Source organism: Struthio camelus, chromosome 14 (genome assembly GCF_040807025.1).
Source record: "Struthio camelus isolate bStrCam1 chromosome 14, bStrCam1.hap1, whole genome shotgun sequence".
In the NCBI taxonomy this organism is placed as follows: domain Eukaryota; kingdom Metazoa; phylum Chordata; class Aves; order Struthioniformes; family Struthionidae; genus Struthio; species Struthio camelus.
In genome coordinates this window covers 15,317,138-15,340,271 of record NC_090955.1, presented here as the reverse complement: position 1 = coordinate 15,340,271, position 23,134 = coordinate 15,317,138, and the positions used below count along the sequence as shown (strand labels likewise).

Sequence of the window (23,134 nt, the reverse complement as noted above, 5' to 3'; positions counted from 1 at the left end):
TGCGAAAGCATAGTAAGAAGGAGATCACTAACTTAATCAGAGGAAATCACTCACTTAGGTACTGAAAACTGAACTTCTCAGGCACGGTTGAACTGAACTATTTTTCATTTAGTAACCTGGATGACTGATCCCTTGAACTACCTAGATCTTAAAGCATATTTTCACTTGAAGTATCTGTAATCACACTATTTCATACTGCTATCTAGTTAAATAAGGCAAGTTTTAGCCACATTCAATTGAGTTACTTACCAGTTTATTCTTTAGCTTTAAGACAAGATCCACTGTTTCTACTTCAGTATGCTTCTGACTCCAGAAAACCAAATTCTAACAGAATAAAAATTAAGTATTGAAATATTTATGGCAATACATATAATTTTCAAAAGTAGGATTTATTTACATCTACTGTTCAGAATAGGTCTTCTCCTTTTCCTTATTCTCATGCCATTTACTAAGTGCATTTTACTCATCTACTACTCTAGCGTGAACTGCAAGATCTGTTTTATTTGCATGTTTGCCTAGCGCTTACCATAATAGCCGACTAGGGCATAAGCACAACACCAACAAATACCTATACGCAAAAAAAGAGTGCTAAATAGGCGTAGTTTCAAAAATAGCCTCTACAATGCAAAATACCAGTGAATGATTATTAAATTAGATCTGCCAGCACGATGAAAGATTAAAATAGTGCCAAGCTGCACTTCTTGTTTCTAGGGCATTAAAGGAGATCTACCACACAGCAGATAACTAGTAAAATATACTCATTACATGAATGAGTATACAAGTTCTGTTCCTCTCCCCCTTTACTATTCACCTACTAAAGACATTTGCTCTTGCACAAAAACATGTAAACCTTGGATCAAAAGAACAAAGCTAATAAGGAGCGGTATCAGTAATAAATTTGTTACGTTCATCCTTTCCTTGGTAATAAATTAGTGACAAAATTAGTGACAAATATAGTTGGATAGATTCTAGGTGATACAGTTGACCTAGCTATTGCTCTGCAAACTATTTGGGCTGCTCTATTTAAACAATCTATTTTGGTTGCTGCAATGTACTGTTTGGGAATTAACAAGGCTAAGGGATAGAAATCAATTGTTTTTTGTTTTTTTCCTTTTTTAAATCACCAGTCAACTTTTTTTTAAGCTATAGCATTGACTTATTTCGTTCTCTCTATTCGCTGTATATCCTGCCGTCCTACCATGTGTTTTCCTCTTGTAATATTTTTATTTTGGCCTGCTGTTCCTACTCAAATAAACAGCTGAAGTGGGTATCAGCATGACCTACAGAAAGGATCTTATAACATAAGATCATTTATATGGCATTTTGTTAAATACCAGTAACAGATTTCACTTCTCAGTTTCCAATTAATATGAATCAGCTCTAGTTCAGTTCTGGATACTATCAGTATCTAATCAGTTGTCAATTTTCTATGGTACTCAGTGAATTTATACTTATAAAAAAAAATTAAAACACTTAGTAGTGATACAGTATATGCCAAATGAAATATCAGGGAAGGAAGCTGAATAAGATAACAGTATCAAGTAGGAGGAAAAAACAGTTTTGGGAGAGAAAAAAAAGTCAATTTCAAAACATATAACAGGGCAAAAAATGGACTGAATATACATTTTACAAATGGTGACAGTCATTATAATAAGTGAACTGTATTTCATAATGTTCTCTTTTGCCATGTTAGTTCTAGTCTATACTTGGCTAACTAATTCATATTTTAATCAGACTTGACAAGGTCATCAACATTTTTATGTGCACAAACAATGTAAACAGTAGCAATAAAATTGACATGAAGGAGAATTTTAATATAAGATAAGTTATCATCATAAATACACATTTACCAACCTCATTACAGAGTGCTTCTAAATGAAGGGCCTCCAGCTTCTGTGTCATTTCTTTCTGCCGGCTCCTAAACCAACCATCAAAGTTTGGCGATTTCAAAAAATGCCTGATAAAACACAAAAGCAAAACAATTTGTATATTTTAATTACAATTCTGATACCACTCTTTTTTCTGTGCCATCAGCTCACAATTATAAAGAAATTGTGTTGGAGTCTGAAGAAAGTATTAGGACTATTTCTCCGTTTTCTTTCAGAAAAACATTCCAAAGCCGAATACAACAGGGGCTTCTATTAATCCAGAAAATGATTGAGAAAACTGAAGACAAGTGTCTAAAAGACAATAAAAGTAAGGAATCTTGGCAGGATAAAAGCAACGATGAGTTTTTAAAAGCCTTGGTTTTTAATCTTTGTGTTTGACTGGAAGGAGGAATCAAGTTAGAACAGGAAAAAAACCCACAAATACTACTGGTATATAGAGACCTATAGTGTTAGTAGCATTTTATGAAAACCACTAAAAGGTTATGGAGAAACCAATTTAAGTGGATATTAAAAGCCTGCTAAGGACTAGCAATTCCTATTAAAGCATATATTTCAAAAGTAAGTCTTACAAATAAATATTCAAATCAACACAGACAGCAAGTTTGCTCAAGCATGCATATTACTGATTTGTCTTCATTTACGTTCAGTTTAATTTCTTATGTTGATTAAAAAAAAAAAAAAAAACCTGTAAAGTCCTATCCAGTCTCCTTTTAAACCTGAAGTGAGCTGTGGTCCTGCTTTCTCCAGTGTCTTCATGAAGTCCTCTTGGCTAAACTGTCTCAGCTGTGGTGGACTCTACGGAAAGAGAAAAAAAAAAAGATAAATTAGCATAGCATAACTTTTTTTCTCTAATCACCAATTTCCAGCTCATTGCAGTTATATATCCTTACCTTCCATGGTGATATACTTTTTTGCAAAGGCATTAGACTTGCCACGTAACGTTCCTAGGGAAAGGTAAAAGAAAGGTTGTTTACATAACCCATACTTAAGATACACAGTCCATATGCATGTTTACTTATCACTTGTGACCAGAGCTTTCTTAGCATGTTTAGCACATGCGTGTATAAGAAGGAGCTTATCTGATCCCGTTTGGATTCCTCAACTATAGAACCTCACATCAGCAAGATTCAAGAAGGACTTTGAGGGGAAAGGGAAAGGGAAAAGAGGGCAGGAAGCAAACATAATATATTGAGTATACAACCTGAACTCCAGCTACTAGTAAATAAACTCTCTTCCCATTTTAGTGTCAGTCCACAGGTACCTTCATATCGGGTGACTGCAAGCACTAATCCCACATTGTATCAAGTATCTGGAAGCGGATTTTAGAGTCCCTCAATAAAAACATTACCTACAGAATTGCCCTGCCAAATGCTGTATCAGCTCTGGACATCCCTAAAGTGGCAATGCTTGGCAAAAGCACAGCTAGAGCTCCAGATGGCTACTTAACATTATCAGCAGTGGAAACATTTCTCAGCAAGGCTACCGTTGAAGCTTAAGTGCTGATGACAGGAGGCAGCTCCACCTTGCCAGCTGACATAAGCTCATCAATACAATCTCAATACAATCTGCTAACCATTTTGAAAGTCTTTGTGGGCAAATGGCTGTGCCTTTTGATCTATGAACATAATCAGCTTTGATAACATTATGGAACTCTAGTTCTATCTTTTGAAAAAAGAAACTCCCACCCCATATACTTGAAGCAGAGAATCTAAGGGATGATTTCACCCTGAAAGCATAAGGCTTATGAAAGAAAATGAATCAAGTTTCTTGCTTGAAGTAAAAGTTTGAGTAAGGTGGGGGGAATGCCAGGGAAAGGTTTTAGGTTCAACCTATATGCCCATCCCGTCTCAAAAGAACAGGAGAGAGAAAAAATAAACAATATTCATTTGTCAAGGTGAAGGTTTGTCAGGAGCCTGCAACCAGTACAGCAAGATTTCAATTTACAGGGTTGGAAAGTTTTTACTGTAACATTAGATATGAATTAGTATTTTTAAATTTATTTCAGTAAGTTGAGAACTCTGTCCAAAAGAAAGAACGATCTGGTGAATGAATATGAAGCATCCCAACAATCTCTACTGCCAAGACAAATGAGACAAAATTTGTCCCCCAACCTAAGGCTTAGAGATTTGAATAGCTTAAGTATCATATTCATAGAGTAAGACACCTAATATTTGTGTGATTAACCAAAAAAAGAAAAACCAAACAAAAATATGCATTCCCTGAACAGCAGGATGCTGCACAAGAAATGTATCCAATCTACTGGAAAGGTATTTTCTGTGTGATGCCCTGATAAGATACGAAGTAGACACACGGAAGGTTGAGATGGAAACCAGTCTTTTCTCTGTAACATTATAAATAGCAGCTTTTAGAGTCATTTGAATTTGCAAGCAGCTTTCTGGGAATCACTTTTGTAGCCCCCAAAACCAGAAGAAAATATCTCCTGATACAGCAAACTTAAGAATCAGTCCTTTACAGGAATAGCACATAGAAGCTGCAGGAAGGAATACAGAACAGTCTTGAGATGTACTCTCTGGAAACCATTCTAATGAGATTCAGAGAAAAAACAATGCAGCTTATCAGAGAGAGAGACAGAGAAAGATAAATCAACAAAACCAGAAGAATTCCTGCTTCGAAAGCTATGGTTGAAGGAACTAGATGCCATTAGTCCCAATATTAACCTTCAGATCACCTGGACCAGTCTCTACGACACTTTACAGCAAGAACTGGAGGCTCTTTGCTGAGGTGGAGACATAAAACAAGATGAAAATTCTGAAAGCTTTCAATGCTGTTTTGGGATTTTTTTTTTCCCCCCGAGATATAAAACTGAATTAGGTTTATGGCCAAACAGAGGCATGGCCGAGAAATGGCAAGTCACCATGAAAATACTTTATAGTTCCAAAATCCAAGGTTTGGGGCAAGCAGCTTTGTGCCTGCTCACTGCAGTCACCAGATACCATACCCACTGCCTCTGGGGGGCAGGCTAAAGCATGAGACTAAAACAAAGCGTTCTGTAGAATCAGGGGACATAAGAGTGTATCGAATTTGTCCAAAAGCTTATGCTTATACTTGTAAAGCAAGGTCTGATATTTAGCCATATATTCAAAGTTGACCTTGCTTTAAGTGGAAGGTTGGACCACCTGTCCCCTCTAACCTATACTCATCTTTGATTTTCTCATCTAATCAAAAGCTCTGTGCTTGAATATCATTTTTTCCCCCAAAGGTATGTAGGTGTTTGAGATATCCATCTATACTGAATTTCATTTGCCCAGGTTTCTCTGAAACAGCAGTAACAAAGTAAAGGGAGAACAGGTAAGAGAAGAGCAAATTCTGTGGCTCCTGCAGAAACGTCATATTGTTCATTAACATTTTTTGACAGGAGCACAACTAAAGCTAAACTTCATAACAATCCTTCTGCCAGTTCTAGATGTTCTGAATCCAAGTGCAGACGCTGCCTTTTCTTCATAAGTCTGCTGTAGCTTTTGTTTATATTTGAAGTAGGCACAAGATTTAAAGGAGTCCTACAAATACTGCAGTAATATGAGAAAAACCTGCCCTGAGGCCACAAAACAACTACCCAGGGAGGTTTGCTTGATGAAGTTTTTCTACTGCAGGTAATGCAATTGCAATAAATAAATAAATAAATAAATTTGCCTTCAGAGAAACCGTTCTCTGAAAGTCAGATGGAGCATAGGGAAAAACATAGTTGCAAAGATAAGGGAGTGTGCAGGGAAGAAGTCAATTCACTGTCTAGAAGACTAGTGGTGGAACACACTGTCTTGACCAGGCAGGTGAAAAGACCCTAAATGTTTTGGATGCCCCTTCTCATGCCAAACGTAAGAACAGTCAGTGCACAAATATGACCTGAAAAGGGAAAAATTCTCTGAACTTTGAAGATTCATCCAGAAAAGAAGTACATGTGGATTATCACCATAAGACACAACAAATATTTAAGGGAAAAAAATTTGGAATCAGTATAACTTGCCAGATCAGCCAGTCAATCTTTCTCATGTTAGTAGAAAGATTAACTTGTAACCTCCTAGCCACCATGACGAATTACTACAAAAGCCTACACCTATACAACGCTTGTCATCACAAAATACTTTCCAACTCTACCTTTTCAATATTTACACTTCTCCAGTTCAGGGGAGATACCCATACACTTAGATGCAAAAAATATTGAACAATGTAAAGGAAAGGGACGTGAATTTCAAACACTGAGGAAGAATTACAGATTTCCTTCTTACTCTGTGTTAAAAAAAAAAAAAACAAAGCTAAGAAATAATAAAAATACATACATAGTTTTGCTTTGCATAAATGCTATACAATACATCACAAGTGAAAATGTTGTCTAGCAACATATACAGAGAAGCATTCCCTTTTGAGATCTAAGGCTGTCGTTTGGGTGTATAAATGTTTCATATTAGCACTAAAATACTGAAGGCAGTAGCTTAATGTCTAAGTGTCATAATTAAAGAAATGTAAGATTACCGCACTTTAGAAAAGTCAATACACAGCTTGAATTTCTCTAGCTCAAATATAATTCACCTGCACTAATGCTAGAACAAAAAACATAAAACCCCACCAAATCTATCCCATATTATATATAAAAAACCCATTGGTGTAGCAACTTACTAATGGAATAATGAAACTTTCCGTCAATTCCAAAAAATAACGCCGAAGAATCACACTCTGTGCTTCTGTGGGACGTTTCTGCTGTACACCCTTTAAAAAGAAATCACAGTACAAGTCTGTTACCTCAAAATATGTAAATATGGATTTTTTTAAAAATAATTATTCCAGTATTTCTGTATTCATTTGCCATAAGCTTACATATAGCACCGCTCACCCTGAACCATTAAAGCAAAGCAACTGCATCAAGTACTTGAGCACAGATATTCATCCCTTCTTTGGCTGTTACTTTTTACATAAATTTTAGTATCAAATTCATATAGGAAAGGAAAGATAAATTTCTATAAATAAACTTTTGTTTAAGTCAAAATTTGGAAGCTCTGATTCTTGAAAATCTCATGCGTGAGATTTCTAGATCAAAGAGACCAGGGGTGTGGGGCAGAGACTCCAACAACCCAAAACCCAGATGAATCAATCAGTCATTTAAATTCCCTGAACTAAACTGACACCTTCAGTATCACCATTCACGTTGTTATAGAAATTGCTAACAAAAAGGCAGAGGCATGTAAATATCCTCATTCCTTCTAGAATATGTATATTTATGTATATGTTCAGTTATGAACCAGGGTGTCGAGAAATCAAAATTATTTTAGGTATGTAGACAGATCAACCCTAAATGAAAAAAGCAGCATAGGAGAGTATACAAAATTTCTATTAAGAACAGACTTGAAGTATTACCTTTTGTAAATGTTTAATGATTTCTTCATCTTTATTCAAATATGGCTTATAAGACGTATAAACCCCTAAAAAGGAGGGGAAACAAAAAAAAAAAAAGGAAGAATAAAGAAGCAGTATACAACGAAAGGAAAAACGGGGTATGCTTTTTTAAGCTAGAAAATACGGGATGCTTCAGCTCCAAAGCAATTTATTACCAGGTTTTGAGTCCAAAGTTTTTAGGTTCTTCAGTTTTTTCACTTTCACCTGCTTTGGAACTTCACCTGCCAAAACATTTAAAGCCACCTTACTAGAAATCTTCATTCCTAATATAAAGACTAAAATTAATACGTTATACATTGCACTGATTTCTTATGAGCTGACAGTTCTATTTAGAAGTCAATCTAATATAATAAGAGGCATCAAAAACAAACAAGCATCCAAGAACATATCCAAAAACATGCAGTAAACAGACAAATAACACCCTACAGGCTTTTCATTTTATATAAGGGCTCTCTGTCAAAAAGAAAAAAGAGAAAAAAAGGAAAAAAAAAGGAAAATAATGAAGAAAAAGACCTTCTGAACCAAAGCAGCCAAAGAAAAATACTGCCTGTATAGCAGTGAATATTTGTTTCATTAATGTCAAATTTTATTCCATCTTCCTTCATTTCTGTTTAGGTGAATGCTTTCAGGAACGAGTCTTTCGTACCTTGACCAAAATAACAATTGTTATGTATACAGAAGTTAAACAGTAGCCATGAACTAAGAATATGATTTCAAATCTCCTTCGCAATAGGTTTTGGTCAGATATATCCTTCTCCAGCCAGATATATCTTCCTCCAGTCTCTTAAATCCTACAGAACTTAGCTTTTAGATCTAGCTGGATGCTAGACTTCAGAAAAAATAACAGTATAAATTACTACTGAAACTGCCAGGGTGAGTGGAAAAGAAACAACATCACAACCCCTCTCTTTGTCCCTGAAGAAATAAACCTGAAATTTTTAAAGGCAGGTGAGACAGACATCTCTGGAACTTCCTGACTAAGCAAATCACGTATCTGCACCAAAACCTCAGAATTTCATCCTTGAAACTGCATATTAATTTTAAGGGCAACCTGTACATATGGCTAAATGGAGGTTTGATAATTTAAGATTTTTATTTATTTATTTTTTTTTACCTCCCAATTTCCTACACATCAGCTAGCTGTTTTCCAAAACTGGTATTCTGAAGTACAGGCCAGCGTGATATTTTTAAGTTTAATGTAAGGTAAACAAAAAATTGCCTAATTACATTGAAGACAGTACCTAACGCTGAACTAATTTAGTATACTTCGACATGGAACATAACATAATATGACATTAAGTTTTGTAGAATAGTTATTCTAACTGGATAGCTATGAACTCTCACTTTCAAAGTAGAATAGTGAACCTGTCACAGTAAATAGCTAAGCTCAGGAACTTCATTTCATAATTATAGTACCACAGGATTCTATTACAGGCCGACAATTCATATGCCACCCAAAGTTTAAAATAAAGTCCTGCTCACGTAAGGAAATCATCCAACTTGAACAATCAACAATGACTAGGCTACTGCAAGATTAGAATTATTTTATTAAAATGCTGTCAGCAGTCATCTTTTTATAATACTGTAACATTAACATGAGTCTTATTTTCTGTGCACTTGCTGTGACTAATTTATTACATTCTACTCATCCTAAAATTAACATCAGAAATAAATTATGTTTCTCTGTATATTACCTTATTGGTAGAGAGACAAAACCAGGATTGCGTGAAAGTTTAGACAAAACATTACTACTACTGAGTATTACTACCTTTTACATGTAAGATACTAGGATTTGGCAGTATAAGACATACAGTACTAAAGAGCTCAATTTCATCTAACAGATATTCATCTGCGAGAACTTAGTTGGCATTGTTTTATTCCTTAAACTAAATTCTATATGTCGGTTAATAAGCACACAGATAGAGCTATCCCGCTAATGAACTCCTGGACAGCAAATAAGGTCATAATGTATTTTTAGATCTTGTAGTACAGGACTGTAGCAGAATCTGTATCTTACCTGGAAGTTTAATATCTCCAATTCGGATAATGTGGGGCCAGTGCTGGAGTGTTTTAGCAAAAAAAGGATTTGTCACCCCTAAAATGACAGATGGTCTAGAAATATAGAGATAATGTTTAAAATATAACACAATTATTACATTATTTTGCTTTTGCACTTATTTTTTTAAGAGTTACACATGAAGTTACATGTAAGAGCACGATAAGTTTATCAGAGTTTCTAAAACTTATAGAATGGCAGAACAGATGCATCTTATTTAAAGTCCAAACCGTAGCAGAGAATAAAAGTTCTTCACAGATTCTTGGCTAAATTTTGCCCACTCGCACTAATGAAAACAGAATATTATCTGAATTATCGCTATTTTGTTAAATGATCAGGAATCTGACCATATATTAGAAAGACAGGCTACTATTTTTTAAGGTTTTATTATGACAAAACACTTGGTACTTGACTGTGCACATCAATATGACTGTCATGTGTGCAAGACTTCTCATCTGAGCTACTGCTCAGATGACAAGAATAAGGAGAGACATGTACTATTTTACTTCCTTCCCAACACCTTATTGCTCTTCGTTAAAAAGCAGTTATCAAGTGGTGAAGCACAAGCACGTTACTAGCAAAGCATTAACCCAAAGCTCACAAGCTGTAAGATTTTCTGTCTGCACTGTGTGCAGATACTTCTGAGGTAGTAACATCAGCCCTAAAACAGAATTTGGGATTTATAAAGCTAATATGGAGAAATAACACCACATATTTTGGTACAGCGGCTGCCATCCATTTTGTAGCTAAATGTTAGCAGATGAGAGAGCATTACTGCTAGCCCCATTGGAACTGCTATACTAAAAACAGGTTGTCACTTCTTCAGACTGATTTTACAAATCCCAAATTTTATCACTTTCTGTACACCAGCCTTAAAAAGTTCCCTGTTTCTCAAGGCAAGGTGGGGAGGAAAGGAAACAGCAAGTAATCTTTCTTTAAATTTGTATTCCATTCTTCCAGTTGCGCCATGATGACAACTAGGCATCAAGTTCTATGTTAACCTACAAATGCTTTTGACTTTCCCTCCTTCCTCCACTTACTAATTATAACAATATGCATTTAAAAAAACGTATTAGGAATTCACAGATACAACGAAAACCTGATCACACAGCTCTGTAACTTAGTATAACGTCTGGACTGTCAAATAAAAATTTTCATCTCTCAACTCTATGACACCTTAGAATGATCAACAACAAAATGCATCGGTTTCTCTGACATCTTTTCTTGCTTGTCACTGAACTCAACCTTCACCAGCACATAATTTATTCTCAATATTACTGCTATTCGAGTATAATCGCCTGAAAACATTTTATTCCAGATATTTATTATATGTATTTTTTCCTCCACTCACTTGAATTTTCTGCTGTTTCTATAATCTTGTTAATCTCACTTGTACTAGTCATATAAATTCACTGAGACTTGCAAACGTTGTTTGTGATTTTTCAGTGCTACTATACACAATTTAAATCTTTTCTTCCAAAACAATGACAAAGACAGCATCCATAAAAGGTCTCAATACATTCTTTTGTTGTACTCTGAAAACTAAGTTTATGACCGTTTATGTTCTTTTCATGCTCAAGTCAAATAATGAAATCAAGCTAAGAAACAAACTGAATGACTGAAAAGATCACAAACGATAGACGATCTTCCTTCTCCCTAGGAATGGACCAAGACTAGCCAAGTCTAACTTAAAATAGCTATCAAATCATCTCACATCTTTACTCTGGGAAGTAAAAGGCAAGTTTTGGACGCAATTGGTTTGGACCAATGTATATGAACTGAACTAAAGAATTTAAGACCTAAAATTATTTTACTAATTGCAGAAGACCAAAGGTTAAAGTAAATCATCTGTTCACACAAAAAAATTATCCAGGTCAAGGTACATTAGTAGCAAATCATGAGGAATATTATTCCATTGCTACTGGTGATACAATAGCAAGAATTTGTAGAAAGCTACTTGGTATCTTTTTGGAGCCTTAATCTATTGTATTCTCCAGAAGAAATTCTGTTTTTAAACCACTGCAGTAATTTCTGGAAAGAGCATAATAAATCAAAACACCCCTTGCTCCTTTCTCCCGGAAGAAAATACACAGAATCTGCATCATCTGAATTCTTTCTCTCTTTCTTAGAGTCATTGCTTTAAAAGCCTCTTTCTGATTTTTATAGATTTTAACAAAGAAGCCAGACGGATTTTAGCTCCATTTCAAATACTAGTAAACAACCTTTCTACTCTGCTATACCTGAGTAGATGCAATTTTTAAACATTTTTTAACACTAAAGTTTAGCCAAATTCTTCTCTGAATTATTTTCAGAAACTAAACTACATACTACATAACCAGTCTCATGGAATACAATCTCATACATAATGTCTATGTTTGGATATTTTTCTACTGCTGTATTTCTGGAAATAGGTTTTTTTGGAGAGGAAAAAAAACATCACAGAGTTAAAAAAATCTTAACCTAACAGTCATTGTCTGTTCAGACATTAGAAGACATTTGTTCAAAAAAAAAAAAAAAAAAAAAGATCGTCGAATCTAACTATATAATCCATTCCCAAATCAAGTTTAATTTCAGTAACTTATATTATGAAGAAATATTTTGATACTCATCCTCTTACAACAAGAGTATGATTAAAAAAGTGAAGGAGCAAAGTAATCCTTAAGGCAGTTTCACAGACTTTTCTGTAGAAGATTTGAGACTCATGTTCTTCAAAAAGGATCTTAATTTCTGAAGTATTTAAAACATTTTTCTAATAAATTTAGTGAAAAGATGCACTTTTAAGAGGATAGTCTCAACCAGGACACCATCTAGATTAACTTGCAAAACAGCTGTGCGGATGCTAGATTTTAAAAGTCACTTTGTTCAGTAATTACTTCAAGATAAAAAGTGATTACAGAACAGAATTTCCACAGAGCTATTTTAGAGCAGATATCGCATAGGCAAAGCCTGGCTGAACAGCAAAAATGCATCTTGCTTTCATATTTCCAGTTTTACTTACTCTGCACCCAAGAAATCGGTTAAGCTCAGAGTAGTTTAATTATGAGATAATGTCAGTTATTTATGGCATTGTTTCATAACTTCTCTAGCCTACCTAATTGGAGAGACTACTTAAAATAGTTAATTACTGTATTCCGTAAGACAAGCCTTATTTATAATTTTAAGCAACACCTCCACAACAAATCCAGTTTACTTACGGGGCTTGTGTACGAGTTGTATATTCTTTAAATTCACTGTCATGTATGGTAAAGTATGGCCTGAAATCACTGCAGTACTTTAACGGTGAAATACAACTGCAGAGTAAAAAGAGGATAAGCTTATTGTACGCATACAATGCAAAATGTCATGAAAGAATACGCAAATCTAAAATGTGTAAGTCTGTTAGATTCAGATCAACTGAAGCCGCATTCAGCTGCAAGCTGCAACGACTCACTCAGTTGTTAGTTTGGAAGCTCCGCTGTATTTACCTAACAAGCGCTAATACAGTTTCTGAAGATTCAGATGGTGATGGTGCCATCACAACAAGTGGTTCTCCTAGCAATACTAGTTCCCAGAGCATCTGAATGTGAAAGAATACTGGACAGAAACACCTAAAAACAGATTAAAAGATTTTAATACACTTCACATAACTAAAAGATATAGGTATTTGATTAAGTGACAGAAGTGCATAAAAAAAGCAAGTTTCAAGTAGCATGCAATAATCACTTGAAACAATAAAATATTACTGCAAAAGGGAACATTTAAAGAACTTGCTTTTATTTACTGCTGTTTCAACCCGTGTGTTGTCTGAACTGTTTTTTAGCCAGCTTGACAGGAAGAAGAGTATTAAAAATAACACTGCTTTCGTTTGCAAGTAAAGTTTGAGTTCTGTGTTATGGAACTCTATTAGTCTAGTTATTAGTTATAGAACTAGTTATTAGTTGTAGAAATTCACAACTAGGGATAAATCAGTCCAAACTCCTACCTGAAAAGGTCTACTTCATGAACAGTAGGTAAGGCCATGGAGATTTGTGCATCTGCCTAAAAGACATCGCAATGCTAGTTTTTTAGTCACCATAATAAAGCAAGTATTAATTAATACAGTTTCCTTTAAATGCTTACAGTCAGTAAATCATATGTACCATAAATATGTACTACTACAACAGTAACTATTTGCTTAAAAGCAAGATTTGTCTCCCGATTACGGACACATGACTTTCAGTCCAGAAACAATACAAAACACTTAAGCTGTTTCAAGCCACGGTCACACAGCATATGAAGGCACAGACAGACTTGGTTTTGTATCTATCTTCTAGGCTAAGTAAATATTTTTAATGTTTGTTTTTTTGTCATCCAAAAAAACTATGGTTTAGTATAGTTTCACTCATGGAAAGGACGTTCAAGTTAAGCGATTCTGTTAGTCAACCATCCTCTTCTTCCATGGGTTGGACAACTATTGTCCTCTCCTAAGGTGCCTGAGATAACTGGGTTAAAATAGCTTTTCCATGAGGAATTCAATCCTAGACTCTTCTACTCAGTTTCAAAGACTGCGGATTTCATTATTACAAAGCGTACGAGGACCTGCTTCCAATCTTTTATGGAGAAGTTAGTTTAACGAGAACGAAGGCAGCTATTTATCATGGTGATGTATACAACAGCAATATCTAATCTCTACCTGGTGCATATTCTGTACTATTTGGGTTGTTCCAGGCTTGTCACGGTATGTTGGAATCCGCAACTTTGGAAGAAAGAAAGAAAAAAAATTTCTTTTCCTTGTATCTAATCCAGCAGAGACTAAGAATACTTATGGACAAGATGTAACATTTAAAGAGGATGTAACACAATATGATTCTTAACTCACTCTATTGAACATTCACATGACAATGAATACATAGCTAAAGACTGCAGATCGTTGCTACAGGAATTAATACACTGTCCTATGTAGTATTATATTATTAAATTGAACATTAGAACATGAAAATTATACTTCAGTTAAAACAAGAAGTGTTACTGTTAACATTAGTCATAACTATTACAATAAATAAAAATCAAAATGTTTTCATAGTAAAGAGAAACATCTGAAGTAAAGTTATAGGGTACTGCATTGGTACAGGTATCTTTTCCTGACCTCACACTCTGCACCTGTTAGTCTTGCATTACTACAGATTTAATCACATCAGAGGCTGGGGTGGGCAAGTGGATCTAACATATAAGTGATGATTAAACTAACTGCCCAAACAGTTGGGGGGGGGGGGGGGAAGCAAACAGTGATGATACTACTGAAGACAGAAATTAGGGCTTCACTGAGTTTAGGAACGCAATCTCAGCTCTCATGGGTGAGAACTACTAACGAGATGAACGTAGGCAATTCCCAAACAAGACGTATCTGACACTCACCATCATCACCCAGCATCCAGAACAATGTCTCATTAAATTTTTTCTTACAGAATAGCTTCAGAAGCTTTCCCTTCCTCTACCTGGTGATGCACGTGTCTTAGCCATAAGCTTGAAAGGATCTGCTCAGAATTTACTTCCAGCTGTAATCTCTAGATGCATTAAGTTCATTTAATTCCATTCCATATGAAGATACTATGACTCCCAGAGGCCCAGTTCTTAGCCATCCTTTAACCGCTACAGTTCTTCTCCACGAACTAGATACAGCTTTAATAGCTTTCTTCAGACTTACTACACTTGTATTGAAAGTCAGCAACAGCCACAAAATTAAACTCTGGCATGGGAGCCAAAATAGGGAGTGTTTTTGGTCAAACTTCAGAGACAAGAATGATTTTCATTGATATGTTCCATTTACTTAACTGGAATTTAACTCTCAATATTTGAAGTTTTATGTAACGCTTGATAGCACAAATAAAATTAGCATTGAAGCCTCTCAATGCATATTCCAGAGAAATAATGTTGAAATGACAATTATTAGTAAAATTTAGAAGATTCAGAAATGAGTTATGTTGAAACATTTCTTCTGTCTACATAAACTACATATTAACCCATGCACCAACATTAAATAAAAGAATAAAATATATATATATATATATAAAAATTAAGGAACCTAATCAAGATTTCTCCAGCCCTCACTGAGTGGAGTTTATGTCTATTCCTGTTCTGAAGAACGAGACACTGAAAACAAAGCAGAATACACTGAATACATATACAGTAAGTGGAGAGGAAAAAAACTCAAAAAAAAACTCAAAAAAAAGAGTATTTACCTTCATTATAATACCCATAATGGGCAAATGTAGTATTTCCCCTGGAATTGGGGGTGGCCAACGATCAACATCACTACAAACTTAAGAAAAAAAAATATATCGTATACTTTATAGCTATTTCATACATGCTGCAACCCATGATATTGTAGTCAACTTTGTACGTAGAGACATCTTAAGTTAATGCTGATATCCCCCAACCTTTCTACTTATGTTTTGTGCAGTCCATACTCTAAGGAAATGTTATTGCATTTTTCACATTCTTAATGTGCTATTTCAGTAGAACTATAAGAAGTTATTGATTTCAAGAAAATGGTACCATCTTGTTTTCTATTTTTTGTAGCAACCAGACTCACAATCAGTTTAAGAAACATGCTGCAAGAGAATTCATGCAAGTACATCTTAAGAAACTTTGAAAAGAGCACATACAATTATGTAAGTTAGCTGTTGAACAGACAAACCCAAGTAGTTTAGAAAAAGGAAAAAATAAATCTTAAGAGATGTAGAAATAGCTTGACTAGGAAGCTTTTCAGCGTTTTGTCATAAACAGCTATGTATATTATTCTAGCAGTTTCTGCAGACCTTTTCTTATGAAAAATTGTATTATGAACAAGATAAAACCTGTTTATCTACAGGTAATTAAAAAATACAACCCTTATCAAAAACAATTTCCACAAATTGCTGCTCAGTGGAAGAATAAGAACACTGTTGTATGGGGTAAAGCGGTACAAAGAATACAGCACTTTCGGGCAAAGAGCAAATAATTTTCCCATTTAGCCCCTTTCGGCACTTAAAAAAAAAAAAAAAAGGCGCTAGAGTAAGACCAAAGCACCTGTAAGTGCTGCTCTCTTGCTTTTCCTTTTCTGGAAATGATCCGGGATTAGATTAGTTCTTTTAAATCATCTAGAAAACAAGCCAGTTTCCTAAAGTTTCAGCACTCTGTTCTGAATGAAGACAGACATGCAAACTAGAATGGGACAGTGTTGTTTGTTATTTCTCCAAAACAAACACAATGGTACTTTAGGAGCTCTTCCAGAACAATGTAATAGTGCCACTACCTGCTTCCAGGAAAGCTTCACTTTTTTCAAAATATTCTGGTGCTATTCGCTTAAGCACAGTGCGAAAGAGGTGGACGTATGGTAGTTTGCTGATGAGGACCAAGGACTGGAATAAAGAGTAACAAAACAGTCTATAAAAATACGGTTTTAAGTTAAACTCCTCTCCCAACAGAACTTTCAGTTCTACCAGTAATTCTCATAAAGCATCAAGTGAACTCTTCACACAAACAAGTCAACCACACGCTTAACTATAGGCAACCGCAAACGAACAGTTCCCAAGAGTTCCAAACTTATTGCTTTAATACAAAATAAGGTTTTGTACTGAGAGGGCAGCTGGAATGTAGTATTATTAATGCAAAGTTTGACCAGTTTACTATAAATCACAAAGAATTTAGTAACAGCCATACCTGCAAAAAATAACTATGAACTACCCATTACAGACTATTCTTCCGGGTGACTAAACGTCACACAAATTATTCCTGGGCTTCATACAGACTTAGTAAACAAAACGTACTGTGAAAACACAATAATTACTACATATTTTTCCTTTCCACTTCCCATTCAAAGCTACCTAACTCTCACTCAAATGACCGGTAACAGCAGAAGCAAAATTGTTAAGAGATCAAGATACTCATCCTGTTTCCCCTAAGACACTGAAAATAACCAGCTGTGGAATTAATATGTTGCCAAGTTAATTTAAATTACCTTCTGGAAATAGCCTCTTTTTAACGATTTGTCTCGAACTTGTCTGAAATATACGTAGCCATAGTAATATGCTGGATCCTTCTGCAAAAGAATCAAAAGAATTCAATACAACCTGATATCATCTTTCTTTTTGAGCAGGAGCAAGCTCATTTCCTTACAAGCTCTGAAGCTGATTAGATGTAATAAACTATAAGGATTATCTTTTCTATTGACATTAAAATTTTTTGTAACTCCTTTGAAGAGAAAGCAACAGTGTGTGGAAGTAACTGTGCTTTCTGTATTTATTATTCTTTCACCTACGTTCTCTTGAAACACCATGAAAGTAAAAACAGAATTAAATCCCTGAGAAATAAATCAGCATGCAATCTTGCAAAGTTGTTCTAAAAAGATTTTGGCAGTTAAAATAACCAACCAACCAACCACACACATACACCAAACAACCCCAAACTTAAAGAAGCCCTGGCTTTTAAATAAAGACAAAAGCCACTCTTCCAATGCATTAGTTCCGAAAGATTCTCAGAGTATTAAAGAGGCATTCTCTCACATTTCAAAGCTAAAACATCAGCCTCATCCTTCCTACAGACAGGAATTCAACTAGTCGCCGTATAAACCAACCTAAGTGGAATTTGAGAGCAACACTCCTACTAGCATAGTTACAGACCTCAGTGTTCCATTAACATTCTGCCAAGAACAACTTTTTGACCGTTACCTCTCTTAGATAACTCCTCCATCTTTAAAAAAAAGAAAGGGAGAGACAGAGAGGAATCTCTCAATGTAGGTCTTATAAAAAGTTACAAAACACTTCGTATTTGCAATAAGGGTTCTTATAAATTGATCTTCAGGTTTCCAGTCAGTAACAAAACAGGTCTGGTCACCAATGTAATTCCTTGCAGTGCAAAATATATGATAATGAACATTTAAAGGATAATTAGCAGAAGTCCTTATTAGTTAGATATTATGATATTATGTCATACTACCAAATAAATCCACTGAGCTTTGCCTTTCAAGACATCCAGTTCGGAGTTTTTGTTTTTTAAACATCTTTGTAAATGTGAACATCTATCCATTACTATTACCCAGAGAGATTAACTTCATTTTTTCTTATTCCCAACCTTTAAGTAAACTGGTAGGTCTCTATCCAATTGGTCCAGAAAACAACACAATGAGACTTTTCTTCCAGAAGACCGTCGAAGTCTGAAACAAAACTGTGTGTCCCCAAGACAACCTAGATATAAACAACAAATAACAGTATTTGGAATTTTTTATTCTGATCTTTTTTAAAGTGAGCAATTCTGTGATAACAATAAATAGCCTTCTTTTGAGCAAAAGGAAAAAAATGTCTCTGCCTCCCAGTGACTTCATTAGCTTTAAGGACTTAGATTGTCATGTCCCTAACAGCTCTACTAGTAGCTGTCCTCCCACTATTTTCCCATATTTTATTGGTCTGGTTCTACAGTTTTGATCATCTTGACCACATGTCATTTTGCTGTCGATAACTGCACTTAGCTTTTTTGATACCAAAGAGGGGAAGTTAATTTATCAGTCATACTGTAACAGTGCACCATGCTGACCTCTAGCTCCATGTGGATGCCTACGATTGGACTAGTATTCCTAAGGGCTAAAATACCAACTGCAGAAAAGTGAGTGAAATGCAGACTTCCTCAAGATGCTGACAAAATATAAATATAATACATATACATATATTTAAATAATATATTTTCTATTAACGCAAAGTCACATCAGGGGAGTTCCACAACAGGACAAGAACAGACGTTCCAGTAACACCTCCAAGGAGCGAAGTCTTCCTTCACTTCTATTCAAATGGATTTCTGAAAGGAAAATGTAGCTAAATGTACTAACTACTTGCAGTCTGCAAATAACTTAGGGCTAATTTTTGGATCAGAGCTCAAAGAAACTTTCCCCAGTGGAACATGAGAACTGTAATATCAGAACTTGTATCACCAATACCCTCACGGGTATTTTCTCACCATTAAAAATGATGTTTGCTGTTAAAACAGAGGAGGCTGCAAAAAATCCTAAAGTTCAAAGGGAAGATATATATAAGCTGAACAGACTGTGCTATCCATGGGACCAGTGGTAAGGGAGACAGGTAGAATCATTAGAACATGCAGGCACACTAGTCATCCTAGCAAACCTGCTTTAAAAAACACAAACAAAAACCCCTTTCAAAGTGTAACTAATGAACACAATCAACTGAGACAACCTCCTGAGCACTGCCAAGCTACCTTACAGCACAACATCCTCACAGAAGCAGTGTAAACCTTCATGTCAATGGCTACGGAAACTGATCTACTACTGAACTTGTAGCTACCGTTAGGGCAGTAGGCTTACAGATGGCAACGGACACATGCTAATCCATATTGAACAGAACTTCATTAGATCTTTGCTCTTACAGCTTTTGGACAAAATTTGCAAAGATCTCTAGGAAAAAAAAAATTCTGAAGTCAATAATTTTCCTCTGGACTCTACACAACTGTCCTGTGTTAAATCAATCAGTGCTAACTGACTAAATAACTGAGGCAGAGCTCCATTCTCCAGATAAATATTCTGTAGATTAAGAACTCAATTTCATCTTCTTGCTTCTCCTTCATCTACATACATACAAACGCAGCAAGAACCAATACCCCAAATCCTAAGCCAGATCCATCTGGCTGTGCAACTGGCAGTGTGGTTTAACGCTGTCACGTTCACAGCATTCAAGCCTGAGTCTCAGGACACCCAGAAGCTGCAGTAGAAAAACCACAATGCACCAAGACAAAATTGAGAGTAGCAAAACATTATACCATGGGCTACCCATGAACTGATCCAGACACGTAACCAAAACAAGTGCTGAGCCACATGGGCCCAACAAGGTAAATACCAAGAAAAATACCTTACATGCCAATAATAGAGCGCTAAATATTTTCTCCAAATTTATTCAGCTAGTTCCCTTAATTTGAGCAAACTAGGCTAATACAAAAAGCTATACAGAGAAGACCTAAATGTAAGCTACCTTTGATGATCAACATATTGAAATACCATTCAGAATTTGGTGGCTTCTTCTTTAGCAAGCTCTTCCTGTACGTAGAATTTGAAAAGGTAGGTAAATGTTCTTTCTTCAGCTATCCATGCAAAGACAGAAGTATTTTTTTTTAAAAAGAGAACTGTAATAAATAACTTAGCTTCAAAAACCCAAGGAGTGGCATGACCTAGTGCCTCATAAATCCTTTTTTTTTAAATTCATGATCATTACAAGTCTTAAACTGATTTCTGACCACAGTTGTAAAAGAAAAAAATATAAATTAAAATTCATCTTTCTGCTTCTCCCTTCTGCACAAGAAAATAATCAATGGATGATACTGTATGATACTTTTGTGTGCTTTTAAATCATGAAAACCTGGGACAGACTAACCTCAAATTAGCTGCAAGCTCATAGCTTCCTTTACTGTTATATTACACAAAGCTTTCTTTTCTATATTACAGTCTACAATGAAAAATAAATAAAGCAAAATGCATTTACTTCTACCTAATTTCTAGAACATGGCCTTTTATGCAGGTAATCCTGCCCCTCCCCCCATACCATTTGGGACTTCTGCCATGGATGATCAGGAACCTACATGTAGTCACATTATAAAAATCAAAAAAGTTGGTTTCTTTCCTGCTAAAAGTAAGCCCTCTTATTATATGTATTATATGTCTATTTTGCCTAAAATAACTTTATTATCGTTCTTATCTGAAAAAAATCAGCCCTTGTTCCTAAGGCATTATTTTATACCTTGAATACAGCTTTTGAATACTAGACAAATTTGCAGCCAATCACAATAAGAGTAAGACCCAGTTAGCTCATTTCCTCCTTCAATAATAAAAAGAAACCTTTCCTCTACTTACATACATGATATCAAGAGCAAACCTTAATTTTCATGACTTTAAAGTAAAAGGAAAAAATTTAGCTAAGACAGTTCATAAAGTCATGTACGCCAGAGCTCACATATATATTTAAAAGCACAGTTTTCCATCAACCCAAATAAGAGCTGTCATACTGCAGAGCAACCAAAAGCAGAATGAGAGCAGTTACAGAGACAAGTCTGTTACTAAGGTTTGGACTTTTGTTAGGCCATAAATGCGAAAGGAAGCGTCTGTACTTCTGCATCTCTTTTTGCAGGTGGTCCAACTCATCAGCCACATGCCTCCAACTCCTCTTTGGCAGCAGAACACGAAAAGTTTAGATGAAAGAAGAATTCAGCAAGCAGGACCACAAACAGAAGCAAAGAATGGAGAAGAAGATATAAGATAACCTAGGCTTTTCCCTTCAGGACTTTTAAGTTCAAAAGCATTTAGAATGAAAAGTCACTTTCATTTTACAAATTTAGAAAATAGGTAAAATTTACAAGAGGGTCCTATATCCCTTTCATCAGCTTTATTAAACTCTTTAAATTCTGCTTCTACACTTCTCTCTACAATGACAATATTAATATTTTGTTTAAAAGAAATATTAAGAGATATGTTCTTTAATTGCAAAGTATTCTGAAACATCTGTGCGTGTGTCTTCTGGAAGGTCTTATATATTCACATTCCTGGTATTTCACTTACACAAAATAGAGAGTCCTCACCTTTTACTGAAACACAAATAATTACAGTTTTATATTTAACCTTAATTCCAACTTTTCTGTATCGTAATATTATTAACTAATTATGACATTCACATAAATCCCTTAATCTAACACCATGGACATATACTGTTAAATTTTATCTGTTTTAACATAGCTTAGTCCAACAATAGATGCACACTTCTGGCTACAGAATGAAGGAAGCACTTACCCGAATTGGAATCTGGAAAAGACAAATAGCAAATATTGGTTTTCTAAAGGGTGGAGAAAAGAAAGAGAGCGGTTATATTTCAAGAAATAACTAAATGAAAAACAAATGATTTATTGGTACAGCAACCATGACTCACCTCTTTATCTGAGAGTTTTGAATGTGGAGGATATATTACCTACAGAGGAAAAAAAAAGCAGTATTTTACTTGAAAATAAACTAGGTAAGTTAAGCAATAAACGTCTTTAAATATTTTAATGATACAAGCCTCACCCTCTTGCCTAGATCTAACTTATTTTTAATGGTAAGCTATTAAAACTACATGCCTCTTTTTACTTTTCACATGCTTTTAGGCTAAGTTGATCACCCGTTTTCGCAAGATATTTTGGAAGCCAACTGGAGACTGTACTGATACATTCCAAAATTCAGATTACTTTATTTGAGGTTTTGCTGCAACTGCAACCGGTCTTAAGGGAGAAGAGGATTACACCTCTTAGCTGTAACTTGTGCCTAGGAGATGCAGCGGCTGGTGTCAAAGAAAGCTGACAACGTGTTGTAAGTCCATTGCACTGGACAGGTAGGTGGGAGTAATCAGAATTCAGTTACAAAACACCCTTTATATTAATACTAGCTGGTGGAAGATGAACACTGGCCCCAAATGAGAGCTGGGAACCATGAAAGTTCAAGGAACACACCCAAAAAGCCACAGCTATTGCAGCCACATCTAAAAATATATATATATTTATTTTATAGTTTCACATTGTATAAATCAAGAGTGATGCAACACAATGTAAGACTATCACTTAAAAAAAAGCAGAGTGCATAAAATTAGTAACTACGGCAGTGAGCGAGAAAGAACATAAAGGAAAGAGGAAAGACCTGGGATGTTTAAATTTCAACTAAAAGAAAAAAAGATCAAACCAAAACAAAAACCACTGAAATGGGTGGTTATAGTCTGTAAGGAAAGAGAATCTAACAGAAATTCAAAGACTACATTTCAGAAAATGTTTC

General features: G+C 35.2%; 1 protein-coding gene across 8 annotated transcripts in view; it reads right to left on the bottom strand.

Annotated features, from left to right (window-relative positions):
• DENND6A (DENN domain containing 6A) overlaps window positions 1–23,134 on the bottom strand; it is a 38,342-nt gene that overhangs the window by 3,899 nt on the left and 11,309 nt on the right. For 5 of the 8 annotated variants that reach the window (XR_011134441.1, XM_068906967.1, XM_068906962.1 and 2 more), the window contains exons 2-19: window positions 22,263–22,301; window positions 22,127–22,169; window positions 18,421–18,533; window positions 17,309–17,389; window positions 16,604–16,709; window positions 15,549–15,628; window positions 14,003–14,065; window positions 13,313–13,368; window positions 12,816–12,938; window positions 12,546–12,641; window positions 9,313–9,407; window positions 7,451–7,516; window positions 7,257–7,321; window positions 6,522–6,611; window positions 2,780–2,833; window positions 2,575–2,684; window positions 1,855–1,957; window positions 250–324 (exon numbers count right to left, since the gene is read on the bottom strand). Coding sequence is in view for 7 of the 8 variants with exons in the window: in XM_068906962.1 (XP_068763063.1) it covers window positions 250–324; window positions 1,855–1,957; window positions 2,575–2,684; window positions 2,780–2,833; window positions 6,522–6,611; window positions 7,257–7,321; window positions 7,451–7,516; window positions 9,313–9,407; window positions 12,546–12,641; window positions 12,816–12,938; window positions 13,313–13,368; window positions 14,003–14,065; window positions 15,549–15,628; window positions 16,604–16,709; window positions 17,309–17,389; window positions 18,421–18,533; window positions 22,127–22,169; window positions 22,263–22,301 (1,458 nt within the window). In the remaining variant the exon portion in view is untranslated. Of the gene's footprint in view, window positions 1–249; window positions 325–1,854; window positions 1,958–2,574; window positions 2,685–2,779; window positions 2,834–6,521; window positions 6,612–7,256; window positions 7,322–7,450; window positions 7,517–9,312; window positions 9,408–12,545; window positions 12,642–12,815; window positions 12,939–13,312; window positions 13,369–14,002; window positions 14,066–15,548; window positions 15,629–16,603; window positions 16,710–17,308; window positions 17,390–18,420; window positions 18,534–20,321; window positions 20,431–22,126; window positions 22,170–22,262; window positions 22,302–23,134 lie in introns of all 8 variants that reach the window. The other 3 variants (XM_068906965.1, XM_068906966.1, XM_068906963.1) reach the window with 2 other exon arrangements.